Source organism: Anomalospiza imberbis, chromosome Z (assembly GCF_031753505.1).
Source record: "Anomalospiza imberbis isolate Cuckoo-Finch-1a 21T00152 chromosome Z, ASM3175350v1, whole genome shotgun sequence".
Taxonomy (NCBI): Eukaryota; Metazoa; Chordata; class Aves; order Passeriformes; family Viduidae; genus Anomalospiza; species Anomalospiza imberbis.
Genome location: NC_089721.1, coordinates 28242872 through 28260078, shown reverse-complemented (window position 1 = coordinate 28260078; position 17207 = coordinate 28242872). Strand labels below are relative to the sequence as shown.

At 43.0% G+C, this 17207-nt stretch overlaps 1 protein-coding gene across 4 annotated transcripts in view; it reads left to right on the top strand.

Annotated features, from left to right (window-relative positions):
• The first annotated feature begins 6433 nt into the window (after positions 1–6433).
• LOC137465114 (transducin-like enhancer protein 4) overlaps positions 6434–17207 on the top strand; it is a 98527-nt gene continuing 87753 nt past the window's right edge. For all 4 annotated transcript variants that reach the window (XM_068176878.1, XM_068176876.1, XM_068176877.1 and 1 more), the window contains exons 1-4: positions 6434–7711; positions 8143–8240; positions 9355–9418; positions 10802–10846. In XM_068176878.1, coding sequence (XP_068032979.1) covers positions 7667–7711; positions 8143–8240; positions 9355–9418; positions 10802–10846 — 252 coding nt within the window. In that variant the 5' untranslated portion in view covers positions 6434–7666. The remainder of the gene's footprint in view (positions 7712–8142; positions 8241–9354; positions 9419–10801; positions 10847–17207) is intronic.

Below are 17207 nucleotides of genomic sequence, written 5' to 3'. Positions count from 1 at the left end.
AAGATGCTCCTAAGGAAGGGCTGAAAGAAATAAAGCTGCCTCACAATACATAGCAGTAATCTCCCAATTCCTGTGCTGGCAGAGTCTGCAGTACCATGACAGCATGCAATTAGATTTCAATATATAATTAAAAATTAAAAGTGAAATGGTGTCTTCACCTTTTCAGAGCAACTAGGAAATTTTCAGTATAGGATGTGAAAAGGAGAAGTACAAAATCTTATTTACACTTTGAAAAGAAGTTAAAAATATTTTTTGAGGTTCTATATTAGATAATATTTTTGTGCCACTCAGTTTACTTAGTTTTGCCAAAGTTAATTTTAACAGAGCCACTATAAAGAACATTAAGCGAAAGACATACTATATCCAGTTAGAATTATTTTTCTTTTTTTTGCTTCTTACCCTTCAGTATGAAGTTCCCTTTTCTTACCTTATTTAAAGCACTTCAAACTTGCAGATTTAAGTTCTCTTGCATGTCAAAATATAAATAATTTGAAAATGTTAAGTTCCAAACTGGTGGTTTCTCTTTCATCAAAATTATATGACAAAAATCCCCTTTTCAGCTTAGTATTTACTTTTAAAAAGCTAATGTTTTGAAAAACGCGGAATAGAATTTATTGCACCTAGGAAAATGTCAGTTAAAGAGTTAAAGAATTTGATTTAGTAATTAATATGTGCCAGAGATGAAATAGTGACATTTTTTAATGGTATCGCAAGGGCTGGGAGAACTTTCTTTACTTTCAAGGCCACAGACTGCATCTTGAGTAGCAAGAAGGAATGCTAAGCCCATTCACCTCATCTCCTAATACAGTTAGTAAACTACTAAAATTGCAGTAAGCACTGAAACCTTGTTAGAGAGATTGAAAGGCATGGTAGAATGATAAGCCACGTATTCTACTATAATTATCACTCCTAATAAGGAAATCCTTGTTCTTTTACTGGGGTCAATGCAAGAGAGGCTCTGTTGTGTGAGTGGTTGACTTCCTTGTTAAAACTCTGGATTTTAACAAATATACTTTTTTACAAAACCATCTGATTAGTTTTCTGTAAGCTAAGAAAATTGTGTATCTGATGTTGCAAATCAAGTGGTGGATTTTAAGTTATTGAGACTAAGGTGTTTCTTATGAATAAAAGAAACTCTAATCGTATCAGGGGTATAACCTGTGATGTAGATGCAATCTGACTATAACTGTAAGAAAATGCTTTGTTTAGGTCTGGTTTTGTCAGTTCAAGCCTTATTGCATTTATTTAATGTTTATTGCAACTAAGAATATTACCACAAAATGTGGAATAAGCAGCCTTATAGCGATATGCATTTAATAAATTTTGCAGGTGGGCCTTAGGACTTAAGTTGCTTGACTAGGTAGTACTCACATACCGAACATTATAAAAAGACTTATATACAACTTAATGACAGCATAGGACTTTATGAGACTTCTCTGATAGAGTTAAAGTTTTCCTCCCAAAGAATTTGTTGGGGTTTGGCCATGGATAAAAATATTTGCTGCTGTTGCACCACTCAGAGTCCGCCCGAGTGACCTGGCTAGAGGGGCACGACAAACAGCAGAGGGCACTCCCTTGGGATCCCTCGGGTTTTCCAGGAATGCCTCCGGAGGAGCGATGGACAGCTTTCCACTGAAGAAAGAGGCTGACTCTAGTTGGGAGTAAAAGTCCAGGAGTTTATTGGGAGCTCACACGAGCCCAACTACGCCCAAGAACACCAACCAGCAAAAGCCCCGTGAGAGATTCGGCAATAGTTTATAAACAGGGGGGTGGAAAGGGGAGGGGAAAACTCAACAACCAATGGGATACACTTGTGGAGTGGCTCTTGATAAGAGGGGCAGTGATGACAGCGTATCAGGGAAGGTTAGGGGAGGGACCCCTGGTCCTTGCCCAATCACTCGATGCCCTTGATGGAAGCTTCCAGACTGTTAGGATGGGATGTCGAGTGATGGACAAGGCACCAGGGAGGGGATACAGGAATGACTCAGCAGTTATGCTGAGTCAGGAGGCAGGTTCAGGGAGGATTGACATGGGTGAAACCATAGGGGTAAGGAGAGGGTACAGGAACAAACCATCCATTCAACAGAGGATTAAACACAGGGATAACCAAACACAATACAACAATTCGATACTGCTAGTTCACAGATTTTAATGCAGAAAGAAGCAATGACTAAGAAAAATTACATTAATTGCAAATATCTGCCTGAGCCATTTTGCACCACGTAAATTTGCAAATCCAGCTTCTAGTACAGGATAATAAACTATTATTCTTCCTGCAGAAAATAATGCCAATGTACTTTAACACGTTTTCCTGCCACATACCAAGTGCAGTTCTTGTAAGGAGAACTGTGTCATTACAAGAATTCTGCATGTAGTGAATCAAGCAAAGTAAGATCATAATCCAAATCACTAATGCCTGTAACAGAACTAAATAATATGTGACTTTGGCAATGTAAAAGAAAAAATACTTAGATGAAAAATAGTTTAGAACATGGAAAATTCTTGTTTTGCAAGGGAGCTAGATATAAATTGGCATATAAATCATTGCATTATACATAGTACCATAAAGTCTCTTAATGTGCTTACCAGCAACAACATATCCCTAAGGTCACTAATGACTAATTGTAAGTAGGGAGTGTTTTAACAACTTGCTGAGACAGGGTCACTCGATAGCACTTGTAAAACACCAGATCATAAACTGTGTGTCATGCTGCTACATTCTTCCACCAGTAGAACCCAACTTAATTAAAATTTTTAAGCAGAGAAAACTTAGTTTCAATTAAACTAACAACCACACTGAGTTTTATCTTTCTGAAAGCTAGGAAGAGCATTTGTTACACATTGAACTTAAATATGTATAGGGATTTAAGATTTACTCTGGGGCATTCTTAACTGATTATCAGTTTAACACTTTATTTTTATGAGTGTCTCTGCTTCTGTGTGTGTGTATGTGAGTATACAGATGAGAAAGTATGGTGACCTTGTAACTTGGTCCCAAAATAAACTAATAAGTTGCAGTGCTAGGCACAACGGTCTTGGTCTTCAGCTACAGTCATACCAGACAGGGAATATGTGGGGTTACATATAAAACAGCCTCAGGATTGAACCCTTTCTTAAAGGTGCTGATAAAATCTGTACTAAGGTTATGATGTGACTGTAGAAAAAAAAAAAAAAGAAAAAAAGAAAGAATCACAAGAGTCTGAAAGTGGGTTAGAAAATTTTCGGTGGAAAAGAGTGTTTTTTTCATTTATTCAATTAAGTACATATATAAGCACATATTGTTGTGTTGACTTCACTCTAAATTTTGAATGTAAACAAAAGCAGGCTAGTTCTGAACTATAAGGACTAAATAACCAGTTGCCTTTCTTGACAAAAGAATGGAAGTGATATTTTGCAACCTCTGGCTCCTCTGAGATATTTTATAAGGGTTTTTCCACACCAGTCAAAACCCAGCACACTTACTGTGCATACAAAACTGCCTAAATATTTCCTGCAGTCGATTCAATTATGAAAAATCATTAGAAATATGTATAAAACATTTAAAATCTAGCTTCTGCACTTCTGAAGTAACAGTACAGGTTATATAACCTACCACAAAAGATTTTTCATAAAAGAAGGAAAAAACAAGGAACTTTAAATACAAAACAGCCCATATTTAAAGATCCATCAAAGCTGTGTCAGAAATGACAAAGGATAGGAAAACAGAATGACAATGACATTCTGATCTTAATTCACATAATTTAAAACTGGCAAGTTATAGCACACTTCCTCTTAAACTTCTGAGTTATGGATCTTGACAGAATGCTGCGAAACAGTACAAAAATAGACATTGATTAGTTACATAAAGAGTTAAGTATATGGATATATATGTCTTGCTAAAGCTTTGCAAACCAAGCTCTGCCTTAGTTTTAGCTACACAAATTCACTTAAGACCAATGGGCAAGCAAGACCAAACACTGGTGAAGCTTCAATCAACATTGCTGGTAAACTGAGCAGCACAAGAAGACCAGGGATTGCTTTGACCAAAAAGCTGTACACTTTTGCCTTTAGGTTTTGCCTCTACCTAATGCCAAACTCATGCAGGGCAGCATGGAACAATGAATCCTGCTGTTACTTTCAGAATTCAGTTTCCTCAGATATATTATTTATTTTATAACTGGACTTACCTTCTCCACTTTGTAGATTTGATAGTGATATCCACTGTGAACACCCATCAAGGTTTCTAAAGATGCTTGCAGCTCTGCAGAGTGAATTGTTCTGTTCCTGCACAGCTTTCACACTATCAGTGACAGCCACTTAAGCATTTCTAGATTTGGCAGCCATACTTCTGAATGTCAAGACTTGGTCCAGGCATATGGAGATTGTCCTCTATTTCAGAGGAGTTGGAAGTGCGCCTCGGTTTAGTGAGCAGTGCTCGTGATTGATTTTTTAGAAGCACTTTAAGTGATGGAAGATTTAGACATGTGAGAAGCAGCATTTTCATAAGTAGGCAGGTGTTCTATCATGAAATCTTTAAACAATATTTAGATGTCTCAATCCCTATAGAAATCCGATTATGACCTTGGTAAATATAAAAATTAGAGCAGAAACTACATATGCAAGTAGACTGGAGGCTGAGTACTGCAATACGTAACATGTAGATATTTTTGGTGGCATAAAAACAGAAGGTGACAGGGGTGGACATATTTTGGCCCACTTTGCCCTTGTGATTTGCACTTGCAAAATCTTTTTTCAAAAGGATTAAGGATCTGTTGTGACAAACTGCTCTAGATGCTACTGATGATAGCACTCACCATAGAGGACCAGATTCTGGTTACAAACTCCAGAAAAAGGTAGAATTTCTACTGTGTGCCTCTTGCAGCTGAGTCCGAGGCAGCAGCAGAAGACGGATGCCACCTTCATCATCACCACAACTGTTCCACTGGATCAGTCCTTGAAGGTCACTTTGCAAGGCAAAACCTCAATAGTAAAACTTCGGTGGCATGTCCTATCAAGGCCTCAAGGTGCTCAGTAGCTGCAGGCCTTAGCAGAGATTTGTAGGCAGTAAAGAGATCTGTAGGCTGTAAAGAGAATTTACAACCAAGCCTCTAAGCATACGTAATTTAGCTACCATCATTCGGGTATTAATTGCTGAGTGTATGTTTTAAGACTATAGATTTGGTATACAAACATCAAAAATGACATGACTAAACCATATCTATTTTGCATGCAGGTTCAAACTGCAACTCATCAGGAATACAAACTGCTTGAAGGCAAATCTAAGCATGACCGACACAGAGAAGAAAAGAAATCCAACACTATATGAGCTTATCCCTCATGTATGCATCATTGCACAGCACTGTCTAGAGCGGGGCTCTGCAGAAAAATTGTTCTGGGGTTTTTTTAGGACACAGCACTACTACGTGCAAAATCGTTCCTTTTTTTTCGGGAGAGTGTGTGCGGAATCAGGTGTTCACGTTCCAGCTCTTCAGTGACAGCCCTGGAAAAAGCATGTGACACTCAGGCCTGGGAGAACACCTGGGAGGACGCCTGCTCCCCAGATCCCCAGCCTGCAAAAGGCAGCAGCCGCGGCTGCTGCAGCAAGATGAAGCCGTAGTTTCTGTCCTTTCCTCCCCACAGGTCGCTTCCAGGTGTGTTTACTGTACGTTCCAAAACGTGCAGTACGCAGAGGGCGCAGCCGCCCTGTGAAGCCGGGACAAAACGCCCCGTCGAACACAAACGTGGCATTACAATAGAGCATTTAACGACCGGGTCTTGAAGCGTTCCTCTTGCGGGTGGAGAACACCATGGCCCTGTCACCGCTTCTTCGAGGAAAGGCGGAGCTCCTTCAGTAAAGCCGAAAAAAAAAAAAAAACAAACCAACAAAACTGAAATCACGTCGCATTCGGCGACTGTAGCAGGGCACCGCTCAGCGTGCCCAGTGGCACTGGGAACTGCGGGAGCCATCGGGCGGCCGAGGCTGCCCCGGCGGAACTGCCGCGGCCCCTCCCGGGCGCTGGGAAAGGCCTCCGGCCCGGCCCGCCGAGTCGAGAGCAGGCGGGAGCGCCCCGCCTTCGCGGCGGGCAGCGCAGGGCCAATTTCCCTGCCCATCCACGAGGGCACCGGCGACGCCGCACCCGCCTTTTTAAGGCGATGTTGCCCCTCAATAACGCCCGTCCCCGGCGGTGTCCGCGGGCGGAGCGCGAGGCAGAGCCCCCCGCCGCCCCCCGCTCCCGCCGCGCCACGGCCCCGCGCGGAGAAGGAGGAGGCGGCGGGAGCGGCAGCGGCGGCGGCGGCGGCGGCGACAGCCGACACCGGCCCCACGTTACTTTGATTGACGGCTGAACAAATGTTTCCCCTGTTCGCACGCCGGCGCCGCGGAACGCCGGCGATCTGCGGGCCCCGCCTCGGGCGGCGGGCTAGCGGGGGCGGGGGGGCGGCGGAGAGCCTTCTGATTGGTTAAAGGTCCGCGGCGCGTCGGGACCCCACGTGGGGGAGAGTCCGGGGCCGCCCCTCTGCCCGGGCCCGCGCGCCCATTTGTCAGCGGGGAAGTGATGGGCATTAGTGCCGAGAGGCGATTAATGGCAGCCCGCCGCCCATTGGCCGCCGCTGCCGCCCTTCATGGGCGAGGCGCGTGGGGAGAGGCTGACGGCGTCGCGGTGCTTGATGGGAGGAGTAGTCCTTGGAGCGGCTGCATGCGGGTAGTCTTAACGTTGGCAGGACTGCGACTCCCAGGATGCCCCTCAGCGGCGGTCTTCCGGCTGCTGTGAATATGTATCAGAATGTTAATGACAAGCCGCTGCTAAATTTGGTCAAAGGAGTCACTTCGGCAGAGCGTGCTGTGGGAGCGGCGCGGAGCGGCGTCCGGGCTGGACCGGACTGGGCAGGAGACGGCTGGGCCGGGCCGGACTACGCTGCGCTGACGAGCCGAGTACGGGGCTCCGCTTCGCGCGTCGCCGCCGGCACCACCGCCACTTCCCGGAGTTTTGAAAGGCGCGGAGGGAAAAAGAGAAAAAAAAAAAAAACATAAATAAAGCTGCCCAGACCGTACCGTATTTTTAAATCTTTCTTGCTCTTTATTTTTTTTTTTTCCAATTAAAAACCAAAAGGCGGTCGAGCAGCACTAGCGGGGGAGATGCGGTGCGGGCGGTAGCAGCGAAGACCGGACCGCCGCACAGAAGGGCACCGCACCGCAAGCACCCCCGCCGCGGCAGCGGAGCAGCCGCCCGACCGCCGCAGCCACCGTCCTCGCCGGGGCTCCGCGGCTCGCTCCGCCCGGCGCCGGGAGAGCCGCCGGCAGCAGCAAGTAAAAGTTTTCAGGAAGGGAGGAAAACTGCCGGCGGGGGGAATCTCCGGTGGAGCGCGCGCCGGCGCCGGCGGAGGGGCTTTCCCCGCCCTCCTCCACCTCGCCCTCCGCCGCACGGGGCTCGCAGCCCGCCGGAGCCCGTGGAGAGGCGGCGGCGCTCGGGAGAACCGGCCGGCGTCGCCCGCTGATCGCCCCCGGGGGATGTGGCAGCGGCCCCCGAGCGTCGCGGACGCCGCCGCCGTCGCGCCTCGCTGCTGCCGGCGGTGCCCCGCCAGCCCCGGGGCGGCGGGGCCGGGGCGTCCCTGCCCGCCGTCTCCGCCGCCGCGCCTGCAGCCGTGATCCCCGCTGCTCCGGCCGCCAGCGCCCCCCGAAGCGGCGTGGATGATCCGCGACCTGAGCAAGATGTACCCGCAGACCCGGCACCCGGTGAGTGGCGGCGGCGGCCCCGCGGGCAGCGCTCAGGCGCGGGCACCGCGGAGTTGTAGCCATTTTCTTATTGTTGTCCGCCGCGCCGCCGCCGCCGCCTCCCGGGGTCGGGGTTGGCTTGTTTGAGTTGCCCTCGCTCGGTGCGCGGCGGTCCGGGCGGCAGCCCCGCGTCCCGTGGCTGCCGCCGGTGCGGAGGGTCCGAACGGGTGACACCTCTTCCAGCGCCCGTACCGCGCCGCCGGCGGACACGTCGGGGCAGCATCTCGGGACGCTTGGGGCATCGCGCTTCCGCCCGCGGACGAGCGGAGACCTGGGGGGCTGCGCTTCGGCGGAGCCCCGGTGCGAGGGCCGCAGCGGTGGACGGTGGCGGGCGGGAGGTGGTGACCGGATGAGAGGAGGCGATTAAAAGACTTGATGTTCCTTGCTTGCAGGCTCCTCACCAGCCAGCTCAGCCCTTTAAATTCACCATTTCAGAATCCTGCGATCGGATTAAGGAGGAGTTTCAGTTTTTGCAGGCTCAGTACCACAGGTAAGACTTTGCCCGAGCCCTGCGTGGTCTTTCCGCTCGCCGTTTTCAATGCCGCGCCGGCGGGGTGCGGGACCCCTGGCGGAACCGGGAGCGGGGCGGACCCACCCGAGCCCGGCGCTCCTCGCCGGCTCCTCCACATCCCGGTTCGTTCCCGGCCCTGGGGACGAGGGGCTCCTGTGGGCCCCGAGCCGAGCAGTGCGAGCGGATTTTCTTGTTTTCCCCGCGTTCCGTTTTTGTTCGTGTTTTTTTTTTTTTTCCCCTTTTCTTTTTTTTGGTCTTTTTGTTTACTTTTGGATGCAGAGTGGGGGAGGGCGGGTGTTGATAGAAAAATATGTGTCTGGTTGGACTCGTCCTTTGGTTTTCTTCGAAACGCCGCTCAGGACAAGCATCTTGTCTTGGCTCGGCCCCCTCGCGCCTTTCATTGACATGTCAAGTGCTGATAACCTGGAAGTGAGGCGGCGAGCTGTTTCATTATCCTTAGGTGGAACAGTGCTGTGTCCTCAAAGCGACGAGTGACTTCTGGCAGGATTGTTTAGCAGGCTTCTGAAAACAAAATAAACACTGGAGGCGTTGGTATTTGCCACGGTATTCATTAAATTACACGGAGTATTCTACTTGCAGTTCTATCATCAGTAATAGCAAAGAGGAAAAATTCAAATCCACAAGTTTTTCTTCTTGAAGTGGTAATGTACATTTGATTCTTCTGTGGGTTGAGTAAAAGAAAGAGGTGTTTCTAAAACACCTAAATAAAAACTCTGAAACCCAAATTACATTTTTGTTAGTAGCTTCTCAAGCTTAACTGTTAAAGATATGAACCCCTGCATGCTTCTTCTGTGAACCAGTGTCAGTGTTTAGCTTTTTTGTCAGAAAAATAATTTTCTGTGTATACCACATGTATGTCTGCAGTTCTTTTAGGAGATGAAGATGTTCCATAATAACCTTTGAAAATGGAAAAGTGCAAACCCCCATCTTAAACTCCCAAGCAAGTGCTGGAATATGCATTTATATTTGGGTAGTGGAGAAATGTTTGAAAAGGGGAGCAGCCAGTGCTCAAGAGAATGTCACTTTAGTGTTATGAAGTACCCATGCTTTTTCCTTTTTGTCTCTTGAACAGTTTAAAGCTAGAATGTGAAAAACTGGCCAGTGAGAAGACAGAGATGCAGCGACATTATGTCATGGTAAGCAAGCTGCATAACAAATTCAAATGTCTATTAGCCTGGTATACTGAGACTGACATACATTTGGATTGCTGGAGGCGAACAGGAAGATTGTAGTAGCACTGCTGTTGTTGAGGTTGCATCAGTGCTTCCATTATGAATCAGTAGTTTCTAGGGTCTTTTAACTTCTTTGCACCTGTCAGTATCTGTGTGAATCTGGCTTTTTAACCTTTTAAGCAATTGAGGATGTTTCTTCCAAATGCTAGCAAATCACTTGTCAGCCCTTCCAAGCAGTGTGCAACTTCTGTAGTGTACCTGGGGATGATTTCACTTTTGTAGACTTTTCCCAGTGGTCATATCTCTGTAAAATGGTTCTTGGTAGTATTTTTTCCTATGATGGCAGTAAGACAAAATTGTACCTAAGTGCATGCAAATCCAAAGTCTACTTCCTAGAAGAACTGTTGCTCTTCAGCAGCTGAATCATTGTTTCATTAAATTGAGAATGCTGGGGATCTCAGCTGTGAAAGGGATTTCCTCAGCTGATGTGGTCTGCCTGGTTAAATAATGTGCATAGAAAGACATCTCTAAATAGGCAATTGTGTGATGGATCATGATAACTGTAGAGGAACTCTTGCTATCTCTTCTCTTGTACATCTCTGAAGGATTAACCGTTTTCCATATGCACATGACAAGTAATACTCTTGTATACACAGAAAGAGTAAATAACCTTGAAAAAATCTTAAGGGAGAGCACAACCAAATTGTAAGGCTTGCAGTTGTCATTTTAATGCCTGATATGCCTAAGTCTTGGAGATTGGTATTAACATTGCACACTGAGCAGAGTTCCCTGCAGAAATCAGGCACAGCAGGACATACTTAGATTGGTGTGTCTGCTCTGGCCCTGAATTTCCATGCACTTTTCTTTTTTTTTTTTTTTAATACCTGCAATTTAATTACATGTATTTTTTGTGGATTTTTTTTTTAAATTTAAAATATTGAATCGGTCTGTTAGATGTTGCTGATTTGTATGTTTTTATGCTTGAAGCACTTTGGGTGGGTTTTTTTTTTTTTGGAATATTTTATGTGTGCTAGTGAATAGAATCTTCATAATTTTCTGTTTCTAATCCTTGACTCTGTTTGTGATTATTTTTCGTTATTTTTTGTTGTCTGTTTTTGCCTTGTTTTACAGCTGTTCTTTGTAAATGTGATATGAAACAATGTAGATAAAGCAAAAAAAAAAAAAGTTTATTCTGAGATATGCTCTTGGCAACTCCAGGACCTCTTCAAGGCAAATTAATGTGTATAGGTCTCTATGTCTTTGTACAGATGGTATTTCAGTCAAAATGAATTCCAAAATAGTTTTCACAACTGCAAGGACTAATAGAGTAATTTTCTTTTTTCTTAGTATTACGAGATGTCCTATGGGCTGAATATAGAGATGCATAAACAGGTAGGTAAAGAATTACTTTTGTTGTAAGAATGGTCTGTATAATTTCTCCCATCAATCTTAAAACACATGTATTCTGTCTGATTTGCCTTAATTGCATGCTTGAGTGCATCAGAATTTTTTTTTCTTCACCTGACCCTGAATCTTTTGTCTCATGTTTGGTATGCAGACTCTTTGTAAGTTACAGTCTTGTCTGCCAATTGTGCATTATTTGCTTGACTTTCCACATGCAATTTTTGCACATGCAGGCATTCCTATACTTGACAGGGAGGGTGTCTGTGAGTATGGATGGGTTTGTGGGTTGTATCTTCTTTTCTATCTGGTCTCAGACCTTTGGGGTTTTTGAGATATGTGTATTAGGAAGAGGAGAGTGTGTGGAAAAAAAATGCCTGTTTTGGTTAACCTGGGCTGATATAAGCTGGAGCTGCAAATGCTGTTGATGTTTCCCTCAGGCTGCTTACTTGGACTTCTATCCAGAACCAATGTGTTAGCATCTCAGACACAAAGGAGTAAAGGAGCTTTCTGTGAGGGTGTAAGCATAGAATCACAAAATGCTTTGGGTTGGAGGGGACCTTAAATAAAATCTGGTTCCACCCCACCCTGCCATGGGCAGGGAAACTTCTGTTAGGTAAGGTTATTCAAAGCCCTATCCAGCCTGGCCTTGAATATTGCCAGGGATTGGGCATCCTCAGCCTCCCTGTTCCAGTGCCTCACCATGTTCACAGTAAAGAATTTATCATAATACCTAAACTAAACCAGCCATGTATTCAGTTTAAGGCCATTTTCATTTGTCCTATCACTACACGCTCTTGTCAAAGGCCCTTTACAGCTCTCTTGTAGGCCCCCTCTAGATACTGGAGAGCTGCTATTGGTTCTGTACCTTGAACTCTAGCACTTAGGCCAAGATTAGCAAGAGATTAGTCAACTAGAGCATGCTAGTGTAAATTAGAGTTTATTTGATAATGTTTGTTTTTTAACCTTTTCTAGAGGAGAATGCATTGAATATCTGACCTCTTTTCCAGTGAGGGAACTTTTTATGTAGTGGCAACTCATTTTAGCAAATGGTTGAGCAATTCGCCAGCATTGCTGGGGAGTGTAAACTGCAAAAATAAAGAAATGATTGGATGGGAGAAGAAAGATCACCTGAAAATTAGTTTGTATGTGCTTTTGTTCAAAGTTAGGGATTTGCAACTTCTCTGGGTTTGGAAATAGGATTTCTTTATCTTGTTGATCTTTATTGGCAGACATACAATTCAAAAGTTTTTTCATGTTATTTATTATATTTTGTATTCCATTAGCATGTCAATGGCAAAGAACTGATTAGGGCCATTTTTGCTAGATGGCATACATAGGAAGACCCTGGGATTTCCCTCCTCAAAGCATTTTGAATCTACAGCTCCAAACTTATGGAACCTTGTACATACAAGTTATTTTACAGACATACGTAGATCTTTAGAATTCTCTGAATCCTTCTCACAGATAGTGTTAAGACTCAACAAATGGCTGACAGGAGAAGGCAGTGATTTCAGCAGATTAGATTGTGTGCACATGCTGATTCTCTGGACCTGATCCTTGTCATGTCTGCTGTTGGAAAGATTGGTCACTGACTCTAAGAAGTGTTGGGTCTGTTCTCAAATGAATATCTGGATTGTTTCAGGTCCCATTAGAGTAGAAGAAAAACCAAAATAAAACCAAACAAGTCCTCAGTCAGTAAAGCTGTAGATATGGAAACAATTCACAAAGACCAGAGTCTCTACAGGCCACCTACAAAGCAAATTCTTACAGGCATTTGAAAGCAAGCATTGCAGTCAAACTTGTTTATATTTCTAGATACCCCATTTTTACAGCAGTGCTTTAGACTTACACTGACGGCACAAAATTCTTTGCAAAAACATCAGCTTGCAAGTGCAGTGTGTAATGGAATTGTATTAAGCAAGGGGAAAAAAACCCACAGAAAAAGACTTAATTTTTAAATGCTTTACTTCAGACATTTTACACGTTTATGGTGATGGAGTCGTCAGTGATACTCTGCAGAAATTAAATACTTAGTGACAACTAAGTGTGGAGATTACAAAGGACTGGGTTTTAATTAGAACACCTTTTTCCATCACCATTAATTTTATTTGAGTTTTAAGTATTGTGCTCTTATGCAAAACACTGAAATATTTTGTCAGACGATGAATCAAATTAGTTGCAGCTAAGAAACTTGTTCACTTTCATTCTTAAATCTGGTATCAATTTCCCGTCTTTCATAACTCCCTTTCTATTGACACAGTGTTGTAGTTTTCCTTTCTCCTCTTGCCTCAGAAAATGCAAAATATTACCAGTTTTCATTATGATCACAGTATTGCTGTCCAGTTTGGTCTTTGTATAGATGGCATTGATTGCTTCATTCGATGTGTCCAAAGCTTTTTCAGTCTACCACCTTAAATTCCCTTTTCCTCCTCTCCCATCTTTGAATTTCATGCGGCTGAAATTGAGCGATTCACCCTTTTTTATTTTCCCTCTCCATCGCCCCCCCCAGCTTTCTAAATTCAATCATATAAAAAATCCTGAGGGCAGTTTATCACATTATGAAATACAGACAGCCCTGCAAACCACCAACTTATTATATTTTCTTTCTTTTTTTCACTTTAGCACAGAGGCATATCTGTCTTTATTTGTTTTTCTGGGCAAACAGCCTTGGTTCCTCTCAGGTTCTTTTCCAGATGTACTCAATGGATGCCCTTGTAATGGAAAGCAGGCAATAATGCGGTGAAGTTGCCCTTCGGCTTAATTGGGCCTAGTTCTCAAGATCAGGTTAGGCTTATTCACTTATTAGATTTGTGTCTCAAAGAGTTCAAGAGCAGGACTCCCTGGAGTCCTTGGAAGTACCCTAGTAATTGGTGGCCCTGATATTTGAAACCTTTGTGTGTTTTTCTGTTAAAGCTTCTGTTCTTCTTGGCTGCTTCCAGCCACAGAGTATTTATTTTTAGAGAAATTTTTCACTGGAACAGAAAATGATGTGTGATAGAGTCATGACTCTGTGACTTAGCAAATTGATAAAAGGATAAACGTGCAGAAAGCAGCAGTAGTGAGAGTGCCTGTGTGGCTGGGGGCAGAGAAGGGGGGAAGAGCATTTCTTTTCCCACCCCTTGTGTGATGCTCATCATCAGTCATCCTGTGTTGATTTTGATAGAAGACAATTAAAGTGAAACCTATGGGGAATTTGTCATTCTGAAAGGAAAGCTAATGTAATTAGTACCAATTAAAGTACATTTAGTAAATTGGATTTAATCTTAATTAAGCCTGCATAATGTTGCCAATTTTTAACAATTATGTTTGAGAACATAATTAATTTAAATTTTGGTAACTGAGTAAATAACATTAGACTGGTAGAATTAGGCATTTGTAATTTTTTAAAAGACAAATGTAGGGTGTGCTGTCACATGTGATGTTATAGCCTAATATACTAAGCTGATTTTTGATATTCTGTATTAGGATCAATACAGCTTCAAAATCAACACGTTCTGGAAAAAAAAAGATACTGGAATAGGAATTTTGGGCTGCAGTATAAGCAGATATGTCCCTACTGTTATAAATTTTAATATTAGCATAATGCTTGAGTATGGTCTAAAGATGCCCATTTGTTACTAAGTTGCTTTTTTAAACATTTTTAAGAGGCTCAGTTGATAGTTTGTGAATGAATAGTTAATTGACTGATCTGTGTTTCTAACATAGTGTTGGTGCTTGGAGGTGGTCAATTGGTTTAATTTGTGAAATTAGAGTGTTTTAATGTTATGGTAAACAATTTATTTAAATTGCTGTAATCAAACACTCTTGCTGAATGCTTAATTGAGAATTGTAATTGTAAAATAAGTAACTGTATTTGGCTATAGACAAGAGATATTTATGAATGGGACTGATGAAAAGTATAAATAAGATATGGCATTAATCTTTTATGTTTCTTGGAGATGTCAATACATAAATTCTTTTTTGCACTTTTTGCCTAGACTGTCATCCCTAAACTAATTCATGTACTAGAATGCTGAATTTCAGCATTTTTGGAAGGAAAATTTAGGTCTTTTAAGAAGTTGGGTATTAAAAAATAAATGAAGTGGCTTTTTAAGATCACAGGGAAAAAAAATCAGCCCAATCCATGTAAATTTTATTACAAGACTTGAGTAGCAACCCATTTGAGTGCTGCTAAAATATTAATTGGATAGAAATGAAAGGGTTCTGCTAGCTGATAGGATATCATAATCATAGCTGCAGTAGTCGATGGTAAATGATGATAAATGGCATTAGGAACCTTTTAGCAAGCTGTAATAACTACGAGGAGGGAAGCAGTATGGATTTGCATTATATCTGATACCCTCCAGTACCAAGTGGATTGCCAATACTGCTTGTTTAGCATTTTCTAAGGGCAATAGGATATTGATTTCTGTCTTACAAGGAATAGCTCTATTTTCACCATTGAAAAGTATTGCAGGTTGTTAAGAAGAAATTGACTTGAAGAGGCCTGACTGCTGCCCATCATGGAGCAAATAAAGCAAAACTGCCGAAGCATGGTGGAGCAGTGAGATGGGGCCCTCAGCAATTTGTTGCTATTAATTTACCATGCTCGACAGCAAATCAATCGGCATCTACTTCATCTGCTGGAGAAAATGCTGTCCAGGGCAGATAAAAGGCCCTGTGTGGTACAGGGAATAGACTGGATTGGCCAAACGGAGGCTGCAGTTAATGTGTAAATAAGTGAAATCAAGGCCACTGTTGCCAAGAAAGCTGTTTTTAATTAGGTTAGGGCTTTATAGTGAGCTATTTAAGAAAGTACTATGGAGAGTAAGGGAAGATTTATTGCTGACTGAGTTAATATATGGGCTCTATGACATCCCAGCCTTTACTCTGCTTGCTTCTTAAGACTCAGTAAATTATTTTCCTACGGGGCTAAAGATGGGAATAAATTTGTTTAATTTATGGCAGAATTTTGACTGTTTTTCATCTTCATGGTGATAAAACACATACATTACAGAGAAATGTTTTTTTGTATGCTCTACCTGTGCAACAGAAAAATACACTCCTCTTTCTCCTCTTTATTTTTTGGCAAAAACCTGGGCTTGGCATGAACGTATGTTCATGCATGTGTGGACTTTATTTTTGACACATTCAGTAGCTGAGTATATGTTGTCTTGCATTTGAAAAATAGCTGGAAAGCCAACTAAAATTATAGTGACTGAATTTGTTCTCTGTTGTAAACAGTAGGAAAGATTTAATAGAGATACAGGCAGTGGGTAGTCAGAACTAAACGGAAAAACTTCAAAATGAGAGAGATTAGAAGTGAAATTTTGAAGACTTCAGCTTACACGGTACTGTTAAGGAGAAAGAGAAAAACAAGTGGCATTTTGATTAAAGTCACAAAATGTAAAAAATAGGCTGTCAAATCAGTTTGACAGCTGAGGCTTGTTTGTCCCAGTTTTAGGTTATTTAGCCTCTGAAGCCAGCAGAAAAGCTTAGAAGCTTATGAAAAGTTGGAAAATCTATTATTCTGGAGTTAAACCAGAAACCTTTTACTTGGTAATAGCTGCTAAATTCTGTAACAAGGTTCTGTGCTTTCTTTTCCTCACAGCTGTTAGGCAGCTGTTCTGTGGAAAGGTCCTGATAATTACTGAGAAGTTTGTTGTTGCTACTACTCCATGAGTTACTATTGAAATAACCTTTCCCCTTGCAACTGCAGAATAGTATGCGTGACAACAAGAACTTCCATATAATCCAGTTTTCACTGTTCATCAGCAAAGTGTTGTTTTCTCCCACTTGTTTAGGCAAATTCAGACAGATGCTTAAGACACAGGAAGTAGCACAAAACATGCTGAGCAAATGTTTAAATTAAGACATATGCTCTGTTTTTACTGGCAAAAGGCTGTGCTCTACCGTGCTTAACGTAAAAGCATTTCTCTATCTTTGAAAGATACTAATTGCTATGATGCTGCCTCACTGACTGTATTAGTTTATGGGCTGACTTGCAATTACAGAGGAGGCCAGTGGTGACCCTGTGGTTATGGTCACCTAACAGTTCCCCTTATTAAAAATCCTTGCATTTAATTTTTTTTTTTTTTTAATTAAAGGAACTGCTATAAGGAAGAGTGTTCTGGTGAGAACCCTCAGTCCCTTTGCAGCAGTGGTGGAGGAGAGAGAAAGCAGAGGGAGGGAGAAAAGTGATGTGTACCTTTGCAGTGAGAAGCTCCCCTCCTGCCTGCCACCACTGCTCTTTGGGTTGTCTGTTGTGACTGGAAATACAACACAGACATAAGGCTCCTTCTGAACAATCAGGACTTACTATCCACCAAGCAAGACAAGCTGTGTCACCATTTTGTGTATAGCTTTTGCA